Raw genomic sequence first — 15,227 nt, forward strand, 5'->3', positions numbered from 1 at the left:
TTACTGTAAACTGGGGCAAATCTGCTTTACAGCCATCAAGATGTACCATCTTTATCGGAGCAGATCTCAACACAGTTTCCATGACCATAAAACATCCAATGAAAAGAGTGATGAACCTTCGACAACAAATTCTGAATCTCATCCCCAAACAGAGAGCCCCAGTTTCAGTAGTGCTCAAATTACTAGGGACCATGGCTGCAGTCATCATTGCTATTCCATTAGGCCGAATGCACATGCGAATACTGCAATGGTTGGTCTTCACACAATGGTCTTATTAGGAACTTCCAATGTCTCACCACATTATTATAACAAAGTCATGCAAGAGGGATCTTCTTTCGTGGCTAAACTCTCCTCTAGTGACAATAGGACGTCCCTTTGTTATTCCAACCCCGGTTGCCACTGTGACCACGGATGCCTCCCTGATAAGGTGGGGGGGGGGCATTTTCAGGGAAGGACAGCTCAAGGCATGTGGGAGGATCACAAGGCTCATCTGCATATCAGTGTCCTAGAGATCAGAGTGGTACTTCTAGCATTGCAGTCCTTTCAAAGCTTTCTACCTCTAGGGACTATTGTGATACAGATGGGCAACATGTCAGTGGTCTGGTACATAAACAAACAAGGAGGAACCAGATCATACCCCTTATGTCAAGAGGCCTTGAGAGTATGGCAGTGGGCAATATCCACCCAGTGCTTTCTGATAGCAATGCACATTCCGGGGAGGTCCAATGTGATAGTGGACAAGTTGAGCAGAGCAATACTGTCTCCTCACAAGTGGTCCCTGAAAGAAGAAGAAGTAGCGGAAAGGATATTCCGCAGATGGGGCCATCCTTGCTGCGACCTCTTTGCATCCCCCGCCAACACCAAATGCAGCAACTAGTTTGCCCTGATCCCCAACTTGGGAGATGCCCCAAGGGATGCAGTTGTACACAGTTGGCCCCTGTGACTTCTTTATGCTTTTTCACCATTTCCTCTGATACCCAAATTCTTAAAGAAAGCCAACACTCTGAGAAGGACTATTATTTTGATAGCCCCTTACAGGCCTCGTCAAATTTGGTTCCCCTTTCTGCAGCCTCATCTACTGGAAGAACCATGGATCCTGGACCCAGTTCCAGATCTTCTGATACATTCATCAGGGATTTTTCATCCTGCAATTCATACCCTAAAATTGACAGCTTGGCTGCTGCAGTTGCATGAACAGCCAGGTTCCACAATTTGTCACCTGCAGCACAGGACATCCTAATTTCTTCTCATAAATCTTCTACTAGGAAGCTATACCTTAGCAAGTGGAAAATATTTTCCATATGGGCATCAAATAACAATGTTGATCCATATATGGCTTTGATTTCTTCCATTCTAGAGTTTCTGACTAAACTGTTTCATGAAAGAGTGGCTGCAGCAACCCTTAGAGTTCAATTGACAGCAATCTCTAATTTTCATATTGGTGATCAACAGACTGCCATCATGTCACATAGACTTTCTAAAGCATTTCTTAAGTGTTCTATTCACTTGAGACCACCTATTAGAACCCCATCTGCTCCATGGAATCTCATGTTTGTGCTCTCATGGATCATTTTACCCCCTTTTGAACCTGCATCATCCTGTGATTTGAAGTACCTATCATGGAAGACCATTTTCCTAGTAGCTATTACTTCCACTCAAAGAATTTTGGAACTGCATGCCTTATCCATCAAAGCTCCATACTTGATTTTTCATAATGATAGAGTAACACTGAGAACAAATCCTTCATTCCTACCTAAGGTTTGTTCTGAAACAAATCTCAACCAGACTATAGAATTACCTGTGTTTTTTCCCCATATATACAAACAAAGTGGAACACATGTTGCACAGACTTGACATCCATAGGCAACTTTGATTCTATTTAGACAGGACTAAGGACTTCAGAAAATCGGATCAACTTTTTGTGTCCTTTTCAGATTCAAAGAAAGGTACTCTGGTGGTAAAAAGCACTTTATCAAAATGATTGTCAGATTGTATTTCTTTCACATACAACTCCTCACAGATGACATTAAATCATAAAGTCAAGGGTCACTCAACCAGGGCAGTTTCCACTTCTTCAGCCTTTCTGGCATGGCCGCCTATAGATACCATTTGTGCAGCAGCCACATAGTCCTCACCTCATACCTTTATCACTCATTACAAATTGGATAAGGCCTCCAGGGACAGGGCTTCCTTTGGTTCTGTGGTTCTGAGGAATATACTTCCATGAGCTACCCAAGGAGATGATGCTTGAGATGCTGACCCATCAGTGAGAATGAAGGCGAGATAGAACAACTTCACATAAAGAAGTTATGTACTTACCATAATGTTCCATGTGAGTTGTTCATCTCACCTTCATTTTTACGTCCCACCCACCAATCCCCTACCTTTAAAGTCTTGAGGATCGGGAAGTTCCAACAAGTCTTAAGTGATACCTGTCCTTATCTATGGTATTCTTATTTCAATGACTATAGTCCTTCGCTATCAGTATGATTGGGCAAACAAGATCTGAGGGACGTACTGTTGCATCATGGGATAGGGAGCAGGCCACGAGCTGTTTGAAGACCTCGAGCTTTGGCATTTGGCCAAGTCAGAGCCGAGGATTGGCTCCAAACCCATCAGTGAGAATGAAGGCGAGATGAACAACTCACATGGAACATTATGGTAAGTACATAACTTCTTTTTATATAGGATACAAATTAAGAGTAGGACAGAATTAGACAGGCTGAGCAAAGATGGGAAGGAGATCAGAGAAGACAGAGAAAATGCAGGCACTGTATGAAAACTTTGTTCCTTTCATCACTAAGGAAAGCAAGAGGAGAATTCCATGCCAGGAAGGGGGCAAAAGGCAGAATATGAATAGTAAAAGGTGATGGGGTAAAGAAGAACACTCAGAGGGCAGTGGCTGCCCTTAGAGAAGATAAAAGACAAGAACTGGATGGACTGCTTCCCTGAGCCTTCAGAAATCTTTTAATACATTGGCAGACCCTCTGATAGAGATTTTCAACAGATCACTGAGCAATGCAGGAGCACAAGAGGATTGTGGGACCTCTGTCCAATGAGGTATGGAGCAGGAAAAATCTTAGGAACAGTAGTGGTAAACAAAGTTATGGAAAGACTTCTAAGGGGAAAGCCTGGTAGTATTTGTAGAGCATAACATTTTCCAGAAAATCAGCCAGCATGGCTTCATGGCCAGGAGGAGCTGTCTGTTAAACCTGGTTCAGTTTTATAACAGTTGGATTTGATAGGGAAGTACTAGTAGGTATAATCTTCTTAGACTACAGCAAGTCTTTATCATGGCCCCCACACAGTAGGGTGATAGGAAAACTGGAATGATTGTGGGTCAGACCAAAACTGTAGAACTGGATAGCTGCCTTGGTGAATGGAAAGACACTGAGGATTGTATAGGGTTGGACACTGTCAGGAATTACAAAAATGACTTAGTGGTGTAGTACAAAGATTTGTCCTGAGCCCTGTATGCTTCATTTTGTTTGTCTCAGATGACACGAGAGAGATGCAGCAGCATGGGATAGGGGAAGAGTCTAGCAAAGAATTTAGAAAGGTAATAAAATGAAGCAGTAGTTAAGATGCAATCCAAGGAAAGCACTTAGGTGACAGCAACCCCGTTGAGAAATATCCCTTGTCACTGGTCCATGCCTTTTGTGATATCTTCATATGGGTAGAAGGAATACAGAAGGAAAAACACTCTTTAATTTCTCCAAATCTTTTGGGTTTCTAATACTATGATGGGAATGGACCCCATTCCTAACTCAAAATACAATTAAAGTTCGTGAAATTAGTAATGTTTCATTCTTTGATGCCAGCCCAAAGTACTCTTCGCAGCACACGCAGTGTGCCCAGTGATGATTCCTTCTTCAATTTGTATGGAGTTACATGTATTGATAACATAGCTAAATATTGTTGTAGATTCTTTTTTATAAGACACGTTGCTCCTATTACTGTTGGAACTGTCTAGGTATCTTTCTTTCACATTGCTCTCATTTCTGCCTGCTAATCCTGATATTTTATGACTTTGTGTTTCTCTGTATGCAAGACACTGTAGTCACTGGGTGTAGTGATTTCAATGCTACTTTTGTCTTCTTTTCATGGACCACTATATCTGGTTTTCTCACATCTATCTTTTGAACAGTTGGTAATGGGTGATCCCATGTGATGTAGACTTCATCATTTTTTATGATGCTTTGTGGTTCATGTTTCCAGTGTTTTTCAGCTACTTCAGTATTATAATGTTTGAATAATCCCCAGTGGAACAGTCTTGCCACATTATTATGCCTTTCAGTGTACAATCTTTCTGCCATTACTATCACAACCAGCAACAAAGTGTGAGACTGTTTCCAATTTGGTTTTACAAAACCTACATGTGTCTGTTTCTCCCACATGTTCAATGGACTTTATAAACCAGTGTGTATGTAGCCCACTATCTTGTGCCGCCAATATTAACCTTTCATCTCTTGGTTTGAATTTGCCTGTCTTTAACCATTCCTGTGTTTGTTCCTGATCAACATGAGGTTCTTCCAGATTTTGCATTTTCCACATTTCTTGCCTTCTCATCTGATCCTTAACCTTATATTCTTTCTTTTGTTTTTTGGCACATTCATTTGCTGCCTGACTTTTATTTACTTCTGGTTTGATTTCCATTCCTGCTTGACGCCAATATGCTTTTGCTAGATTAAGCAGAGAAGTCATCTTAGAGTTATTCTCCTCATGTTTCAAAACTTTCACTACATTTGGGTCTTGTGAGATCAGCAGATATGTGTGGAGTCCCACAGTTGCAGATTTGTACATATGATCAATTTCAAAGAGAGCCCATCCCTCCTTCGGAATGGGGAATACATAATCTTGGTATGCACTGATTTTTATAAATAATTTGGTGAGCATGAAGCATCCTTCTTGTTTTCCTATTTAATCTATCCAACATGTTTTGGGGCCAGTCAGTCACTCCAAAACTGTAAGTTAGGACAAGAAGAGCAAATTGGTTTATAGCTTGGATTTTGTTCCTAGATGTCAGTGCTGTTTTCATGATTAAGTGTTCTGAAATATTCCTCACTAAGTTTTATTCGGATTTGTTCATGTTTTATTGTTGATCCTTCATCAATTCTCAAATATTTATACACTCCTTCTTGCTCAAGTGCTTTTATATTGCATTCTTGTCCCAAACTGATATTTTCCTGGTGTTGCAGTTTTCCTGCTTTAAAGTTTGCTTTTGCACATTTATCAAGACCAAATGACATTCTTATATCATCTGAAAACGTTTTAACATTTTTCACCTGTGCTTTCAGTTCCTCATCTGATGAGCTATACAGTTTTAAATCATCGACAAGGAGAAGGTGAGAACTCTATACTCTTTGTTGTTTTCTAGGAGCCAAATTATAACCATGGCCTAAGCTGTTAAGTAGACAATTTAATGGGTTAAGGGCAAGGCATACTTGCAGCGATGACAGAGTCACCCTGGAATATCGCCCTTTGAATTTTTATTCCTGGAATAATAATTTGTCCTTTATCATGGCTTAATTGCAAAGTGGTCTGCCACTATTTCATGGTCATTGTAATGTAGTCGATCAGTGTAGGATGCATCTTATACATTTCTAAGCACTCTTTTATCCTTGAATGTGGGATACTATCAAATCCTTTTTTGTAGTCCATCCATGCCATACTTAGATTCTTCCCCTTTTTTCTCCACTATGACTTTGTTTAACAACAAATGATCCTTTGGTTCCATATGACTTTCTTTTATTGCCCTTTTGTTTTACTGCCATAATTGAGTTTTCTTCTAAATGACTGTAAACTCTGTTGGCATCAATTCCCATGTATAGTTTATATGTCGTCAAAAGGCAAATTATTGGTCTATAATTTTTAGGGTAGCTTGCAGGTTCACTCTTAAGCAGGAGCATTGTTTTTCCTGTTGTTAGTCAGGTTGGTGTTCATTTAGGGTGCACATATAAATAGTTCTTACTCATGGCTAAATCTTCATGCAAAAGTTAGGTACTGCACCTTGGCCTGAGGTTTTCCAATAAGGGTCTTTTCTTAACTTTATTTCAATCTCTTTGGCTGTTACTTCATCCCATTTCATATCCTGTATCTTTAAACTTCTTATTCGTGTTCTAACCATTTAGCATCTTTGTTATATTCCACAGGATCTTCATAGATATTTCTCCAAAATGTAACTATTTCTTCTTTTTTTGGTGGTCTTTCAATTTCTTTTACCTTGTTTCCCAATTCTCTATAAATTTTTTGGGTCATCAGTAAATTGCTTATTTTGTACAACATTCATCCTCGTATCTTCTAAGTTTTTCCACCTGTACTGAAATTTTTAGTTTGTTATTTGCGATAGTGCATGATAGATCCTGGTCTGTTCTAATACTGCGCATTGCTTTTATCACATCTATCTTTCTTAGTATTTTGTTGATCTGTTCCCTCTTCTATAGTCTTCTAACAGTGACACTTCTTGTCTTAACTGCTTTATAGTTTTCTCTATTTGATATTTCCATGATGGTATTCGATTTCTCCCCTTCCTTTCCCTCACTACCCTGTGTTTACAGGTCCCCTTCAAAACATCTAAAACCCGTAACATCTGATTTCATAACATTGAGACCAGAACATCTAAAACCCATAACACTGAATTTCACAACATTTAACAGTACAAATCACATGAAAATAACATCCCCTCCACATATAACGACATATAATGACAACAAACTACCAAACACACTTTTTACTATGTTTCTGCAGGGGGGGGCTTAATACAGTGGGGTTAGGAAATTAAGTTTTTCCCACTGTAGTGCAATCTTCGAGTTGGTATATTTAATTTACGGGGATTGTGGGTGCGGAAGCCCCCACATGGAGGGTGCGGGGGGGCTTGCGTGCTTGGTAGTTTGGTGTTGTTATATGTGGAGGGGATGTTATTTTCTTGCGATTTGTAGTGTTAGATGTTATGAAATCCGATGTTATGGGTTTTAGATGTTTTGGGTTTTAGATGTTCTGGTCTCAATGTTATGAAATTAGATGTTATGGGTTTTAGATGTTTTAAAGTAGACCCCCAGTTTACTTCTGTTATATTGCGTGGATCTCTATGAACAGTCCTAATTATTGTGTTCATTTGTTTTATCAGACTTCTGACTTTTTGGGTTTTATTAACCTTCTGCAGTCTATTTCTTTCATTGATCTTGCTATATCTGTCTCTGTCTATTAAATCAAGCAACTCTTAGCTCATTTTCATCCAAACTGAGGGCACATCCCTTGTTTTCCATTTCCTGTGGGCATTTTTTAGAAGATTCTATAGCATCTTCCTGTGGCATATTCTCTTCAATTTCATCCTGTGCCATCCGCTGCCCTGTCATATGGGAACTCACTGGCTTATCACTCCTCAACATTGACTGCATCAGAGTTTCCACAGTTTCCTGTTCCTTCCCTTGCTGTCTAGCTTCAAGTGAATGTTTATACTGGTTTCCTGTGGAAGGCTCCAAATTATCTTCATATGGCGCCTGACCAATTGCTTCCTCTTCCATTGGTTTCCCCTTAATTTGGATATCCATTGCTCCATCCTGTTTTGGTGGTTTCTGAAATAGATTTTCTACACTGAATCCTTCACCTCACAGGTACTCTATAACTTCAATTTCTGTTTCTTTAACTTCTCCATTACTAATCTCCTTTTCTGCTTTTCCTCTTTGTCTTCCTATTTATTGTATTGTAAAGTTTTCCATGTCTGGATTCCTTTGCCTGTATTTCTCTTCAAATATCTTTAGTGATGCTCTTTTTATATTGGTTAGTTTTGCTTTCTCCTTTGCATAAATATTACACCATATTAAATCTCTTTTTCTTTCCCATGTCCATATTTCTTCTTCAGATGTTTCCTGATCTTCCTGCCTCTCCTTACTTTGAGGAATCATTCCATCATGCTGTGATGTAATCTGTGTTAGATATTCTACACCAAATCCTTCACTTCACAGGCACTCCATAACTTGAACATCTATTTTTTTAACTTCTTCTTTACTAATCTTGTTGTCTACGTTACATCTTTGTGATATTATTTTTTTTTTTTTGTGAAATTTTCCATATCCAGATGCCTTTGCCTGTATTTCTCTTCAAATATCTTTGGGACTGCCTTCTTTGTACTGATTAATTTGGCTTTCTCCTTTGCATAAATATCGCACCATATCAAATCTCTTTCTTTCCCATGTCCATATACCACCAGAAAGATGCACATGATGGATTGTAAGGAATATGACCAATGGCTAAATGAGATATAGATTTTCTCATTTGCGATCAGAAGAGATGAGCGGGTCATTGTATTGATATACATAACTATGTCAGGGGAGATCTGAACTGGTCATGCTGAACAGGAAGGACAGATGAGAAAGGAGGGAGCAGAGGCAACAGATTGGAAGAAATGGTTACTCCCCCGATTTAAAAAAGTTCTTTTTTACAGAGAGGGTAGTCATCCCATGGAATAGACTGTCAGAATTGGTGGTGCAGAGGAAATCCATCAAGGCATTAATATAGGCATGGGACAGGTAGAAAAAGACAAAAGGAAAGGTATAGATGGGGAGAGGTAGAACGTTAAGACTTACAAAGGCAGACTATATAGGTTTACTGCATCATTCAGCCATTAAACAAATGTAAAGGTACCTGGATGCTGTCCTTATGCTGTAGCTGTTTAAATAGATGACAAAACTTTCCTCTTCCCTCTCTGTCAAATCTGTAGTGTGCATTTTCAAGAATCCTCTTCTGAAATACTCCCAGCCATTCCCGTCCCTGGAGATCATGAGAGACAGTTCTACAACTTTTTAATTTTTTTTCCCCTGAGAAATGCAATATGATTTTCTTTCTTTTTTCATTATAAACATCATTCTTCATGAATCTTCACCTCTTTATATACTTTTGCTTCCATATAAATATAATAAAGGTATGTAGTTAAGATGGTACTTGAACCTAGGATATTCAGCATGTCACTACATTTATGCTGCCAGTTACGTTAACCGGATATTAATGGGAACTAAGCTAACTAAGCCTACTGAGAGGTGATGTATAGAGATCATTCGTTAGTTGCTGCAGATCAGTTTGTATTTTTTATGGTGTGAGGGCAATGTACTTTGTGTGACATACTTTTGTGTTAATGCTGCTGTCTGCCTTTTGCACTTATGAGTCATTGCTGTCAAGAAGGAGAAACTGCTGTAGGGCTTATCAGAATTTTGTATTCATTATGAGGCTCTTAATGTCAGACATGACCTGTACTTTGATGTGACCTGTGCTCCAGGCAGAAAAGAAGCTGCTTTTGAAAAATAAATCTAATTTTGATCCCTTTCATTATCTCCATGTATGGAGCTGACCCACTATTTTATAGTGATGATCACATTTTTTCAGCAAGAAGAACAATCATAGCTTCATCTTCTGGCTGTTTTACCCTTAATCGCTTTATCATTAATAAAGGCCTCCTCGTGTCCTAAGAATTATAGTTATGCTAATTTGGGACTTCTCAGCCTGGCAGGGACAATGTTCAGCTGCATTATGCAGCTTTATTTAGGCTGATCTTCTCATTAGCATGTTTAAATTAGTTTTTCCTCTTTGCATACATGCATGATGATGCCCTTTTCATTCTGCTTTCAGAAAACAATTCCCAGAATTACCACACATGCAACAAAGAAATACTTTAATGGTTGCGATTTTCCAGTGTTGTCCTTCTCAGTGAAATTAAACCCCTCATTCTTGGCAATTCATCTTTTTATGTGAGTGCTAAGGGCTTGGGAGACAAAAATCCGGTTGTGCAGTATACTTATTAGCCTATAATTCAGTAGCACTTGATGCTCAGATGTTGAAATGCTGAAAAACAATAAAAGCGTATTTTAGTGAGCTAGCTATGGCATTTGAGTACAGTCTTTGAGCTGTGGTTTGATTCTAACCTACAGGTTGGGGGCACAGCAGTGGGATTCATGAGCCTGAGCAGTGATGTGAACACAGAATTCCTGAATGAATGTTTTGAACTGGTGCCTTTCCACGGTCTGCACAAACCTCATCCTGATGATCTTCTCGCACAGCCTGTTGTGAAATCACCCTCTGAGCCTAGTCCTGCACCTGGTAATAGAAATGCAGTATGAATTTTGTACATTTTAAAATGATAAAACACTTGTATGCCTATTGGCTTTCACTTTTAAATTTTCTGTTTTTAAAGCATGGAATTTCTGACTTTTTAAACATGATGTTTATTCAGATATGATTCTTATAATTTTGTTTTATTTTATTTGTTAAGTAAGTGCAGTGGACATAAGTAACCCTTTTGAGAGGCAACCCAGGAGTACTGACTGGTTAAGTGACTTGCTCAGAGTCACATAATTTGCAAGTGGAAATTGAAAAAATAAAACTCAAGCTACATGATGAAATTTTTTATTAGCTTGTAGCTGTAACTCTGTGAGCTAAACTGCCTTTCATAACTAATGATTATTGATCACCAGTCTATGTGGTGACCAGGTTTTTTGAGTGTCATTTTATTATAACTATCCCCCCAAGATGGATACTGTATCTTAAGCAGTTCATGTTCCACATCATTGCAATCACATAAGGTGTTTATTCTTAAAACCATTTTAATTGATGTGGGAGCCCACTTAACTCCTTTGCCTCTTTACAACTACTTAGATTGAGGGTAAGTAATAAATATATATATATATATATATATATATATATATATATATATATATATATATATATATATTAACTCACTTCCCTCCTTACAACTACTTTGACGGGAGAGTAAGGTGGGCTAGCACCCCTTCTTATAAATAGTAGTAATGGAAAATACAATGTGCAGATATGGTTAAAGGGGTACATGCATCCAAAGGTATAAGCATTTAATTTTAATAATAAATTATTTTGTGTGAGAAAGATGCCAGTTGTAGAACTGTCTCTCATGATCTCCAGGGACAGGAATGGCTGGGAGTATTTCAGAAGAGGATTCTTGAAAATGCACACTACAGATTTGACAGAGAGGGAAGAGGAAAGAGGAAAGTTTAGTTTCTCCTTTGAAATGTTGATCTGCTGTGTTTTACACTTTTTTTTAAAAAAAGAAAGCTGACTTCTTCCAACAGGCTAGCACAGGAACACTAAAATGTGTTGCAGTAGAAAAAAGTATTGCATTAATCATGGCTGTTTATGAAAATCAATATTCTTAAGTGGTGGTCTTCATATGACCTGTCATTTTGCCTTAATGCTATATGGAGCTTTGCAGGTAAGAAAGCAAGCCAGCTCTTGCAGTATTCACAGCAGTATTAAGACTAGTCTTTCAACAGACTGCTGTTACCTTCTCAGATGTGATCCTTCCACCTTCTGTGGTAAAATTCATGAGGCCATGTATCCCCTTTTAAGTGGTAATAAACTTACAGCAAGAGGTATGCAATGCACAGTTTATGTCTTGTTAAGTGGATGTTATAAGAGGGCCTTATAAGGCTGAATCTGGCACAATTAAGGCCTTAACTAAATGCATATTCTTTCAGTGGTCTTCTGATATGTCTCCACATCTTTGACATGCCTTAGCATTTTCTAGAATAAAATGAGTGCATGTGGTCCAACCGGTAGCACACTTGCCTTTGGTGCAGAAGGCTGTGTGCTCTATTCTCACACCAGTAGATGGATTGCTGACACAGCAGTGCAGCATTTTTGGGGTGCTGTACCCCTGGGTGTGACATCCTTCAGATGAGACATTAAACCATGGTCTCATCTGCTTGAGTTGGTGATAACTCAGGTGAATGTAAAAGATCCGATGGTACCTATTGAAAAGAATAGGGAAAGGTCCCTGATGCCCTGGCCAGATTTCCCTTAAAAGTATAAATATCACCTCGGATCTCTTCTGAAAAGAGGCTGCTAGCCTAGTGGGACTAACCCAGTCAATAAAAGATAAATACATAAAATAAAAATAAAAGTTATACGAGTCAAAATGATTAAAAGGGCTGGAATGCAAGTGATTACCTTAAAACCATTCATTATGTGACATATCATATTCAATCAAGAAATATATATATACCTGTAGTAATTTGTTGGGACTGGCTTTGTTTTCCCTCTGAAGATTTTCTTTGTCCTAGTAGGAGATGTTAATAGTAGTAAATCAGTAATGCTTAAAAGTGAAGGATATAAAATGCTTTTTTCATATGAGTTAAGTTTAGGACCAGCAAGATATAATTAGTTGTTAATATAAAACATCACACTGAGGTAGATATCATCAGTAGCAACATTATTAGTAATAATGATAGAGTAAGTTAAAAAGGCACGGTGTGGATGGTGTCACTGTATCAAATCTACCCACCACCAGTTTGCTGACCATAGTTTTAATTTTTCTGACATCTTAGATATTGGTGACTCCATGATTAAGTACTAGGATAGAAAATTAAATACTTTTGAGAGAGATAGGCTCTCCATTTGTTCACTTGCTCTGTTGCACAAAATTTATGTGAAGTAAGTTTAAAGAAAGGAGACAGGTGATGCAGAGTTTGAATACAGTTAAGTGATAATTTTGTGGGTTTGGGATTGGCATAATGGTTAAGGTGTTCATCTCACAGATAAGACTTACAGGGTTTGATTCTCATTAAGGAAAACTGAATAGGTTTAAAACAGTCCACAAGGGCAGCTAGCCTAATATTTACCTATGAACCTATGAAGTTCCTGGTATTAGGTCAGTTGATTTCCCTGAGGTAGTTTATAGACTGCTTAAGGGTAAAACAAAGTATGGACTTATCATTATACATACAGGTACCAGTGACATAAGTAGTACACCATTAAACTATATAAAATACCCAGTTTTGGGTATTCTTGAGAAGTTAGAAGGTAATTCTGCAAAAGTAATATTTAGTCAAATTCTTTCATCAGTTAAATGGAGTGATTACATATATACGAAAGCTCATTTGTTTAACACTTGGCTAAGCCAACTAAGCACAATTTACAATCTTAGAGTCACAGTTCATGGGAGGAGTTTGTTTATGACTCTCAGATGTTTTCTTGAGATTTATTTCATTTAAGTCATTATGGTATTGACTTTTTATCAAGAAAATTCTGTGATTTAATTCAGGTTTTATTAGGACAGCAGAATGACAGACTATTGGAGAAAGATCTTACAATATTATATGTTCTGTTAACAATGACCTTTACAATAGTAAGTCTATTTATGATAAGTTGCACATCTTTTTTGTAATGCCCAGAGCATTTGTAACAAATTTGTTGAACTAAAATTTGTTTTATTTAACACGAATAATGATTTAGTGATTATTTTTGAATTTGGAATTTTGGAATTCCACAGGGCAGCCACGGTGGTGCAGCGGTTAGCATTGTCGCCTCACAGCAAGAGGTTCTCTGGTTCGATTGTCAGCTGGGCGGCCTTCTGTGCGGAGTCTGCATGTCCTCCCTGTGGTCGCGTGGGTTTCCTCCGGGTGCTCCAGTTTCCTCCCACATCCCAAAGACATGCAGTAGGTGGACTGGACACTCTAAATTAGCCCTAGGTGTGAGCGTGTGCGTGTGTGTGCCTTCTGTGGAAGGTTGGGCGCCGGGCTGGCAACTCGACACTGTAAAACTGTACTACCAATCATGAGCGGACAGATGATCTGCTGTGGCGACCCCTAACCGGGAAAAGCCGAAAGAAGAAGAAGAAGAAGTTGAATTAATAATGCCAGGATTTAAGAAATTTGAGTGTTTACAGGCCTGATTGAGGGATGGTGGTGCTCTTGTACTAGTAAGAGATACCATTCACTCTAATTTATTATTTTCTGGTGTAAGTAATAAGTCTTTAATGATTAATTTATTAAAATTCAAGAGTCTTATTAGAATTTTAGTCTGTTATAGAAGGCCTCATATGAATATTGCAAAACATGACAAATTTCTTGATAGCCCTGAATCAAGGCTTTTTCTCTTGAAATATATAATAGGCTATGTTTAAAATGACCCTTGGGTCAATAGCCTAGTAACATCTTTTGAACCTATGAAGATTAGCTTATGATAATTTATTTTTATTGGGTGAATTTTACAGGTATTGACTGTTGGACACTTAGTTCTTCAAATGATTTTACCAGTAAATTGATCAAAATTATTAGTTTCTATAACATGACTAAATTGGTACTTACCAACACTATGAAGGACAAAATCTTGGATTTAATTCTAACTAATGACCAAAATCCCATTAGTAATATTAGCATTGGTATGCCACTAAGAAAGTCTGATTGTAATTCATTAAAAGTTTCACGATCTTGGTTGTTAGGCCTTCCTTTATAAGACAGAAATTTTATAATTATAATAATATTGATCTGAAGATTATTATAAACAGTATTATGAACAGAAATTGGAATATGGAGGCATTACATATGGGTTGTGGTTATGATGCACCAGAAAGGATTTTGACTAGTTCTCTTCAGCTGTTCTATGTTAATACTAAATTCTGCAATAAATGCCCATACTGGTGGGATAAAAGTTACAGGAAGAACAAGGAGCCGAATTCAATAAAGTTCACAGAATCCTGTGCATTACATCAGTATCAGCACAAAACTTGCGGATAACATTGTAATATGTCACTGTACAACAAGAAACTCAGACTAGCTCAGTGTACAATGGGATATCTCCGTTACAATGGTGCACTATAGAAATGCTTAAGCAGTTCACAATTAATAAGAAATAGTTGTCCAGTCATGTTGTACAGTACCAAACTTACAGAAAGATGAACACAATTCAAGAATCCTGATAGTTGTATAGCAATATAAAAAAATCTGTACAGTAAGGTTAAGGACATCTACAGAATGTAATTAACTCCATTATGATCACAAAAAAAAAATGCGAACTATCCCAATGTAAGCTGCATGGCATTCTTAACATAAATTTGCAGGAGTAAGCATAGAAATGTTTCAGACAACTATAGATATTTCCATATGTCATATATATATATATATATATGTATGTATAATTTACATTATTCTTTAGAGTAAATTCCAAGATCACTATGGATATCTATATAATACATGCACTATTAAAAGATATTGGCTTCCGTACATTTTCAAATTAAAAAATTAAAGGAGAAGTGCAATTATGGCCAGGCCACATCACCATAGCTAACAGTTGCTAACGATGGGTTTGGGACTTGTGTGGGGAACACAAGTAATGCACACACACACACAAGGAAAGTGGGAGCTAGAACAGAAGATGTGAGGTATGGCTGAAGAAGAAGGACACACGAGAGGTGTTGGAGTTGGAAA

At 37.9% G+C, this 15,227-nt stretch overlaps 1 protein-coding gene across 1 annotated transcript in view; it reads left to right on the plus strand.

Annotated features, from left to right (window-relative positions):
* The window catches only part of CFAP61 (cilia and flagella associated protein 61), a 4,145,169-nt gene that overhangs the window by 1,025,104 nt on the left and 3,104,838 nt on the right, over positions 1-15,227 (plus strand). Inside the window, exon 8 of the mRNA XM_044057082.1 lies at positions 9,921-10,089. Coding sequence (XP_043913017.1) covers positions 9,921-10,089 — 169 coding nt within the window. The remainder of the gene's footprint in view (positions 1-9,920; positions 10,090-15,227) is intronic.

This window comes from Protopterus annectens, chromosome 1.part2 (assembly GCF_019279795.1).
Source record: "Protopterus annectens isolate FY-2018-M chromosome 1.part2, PAN1.0, whole genome shotgun sequence".
NCBI lineage: Eukaryota > Metazoa > Chordata > Ceratodontiformes > Protopteridae > Protopterus > Protopterus annectens.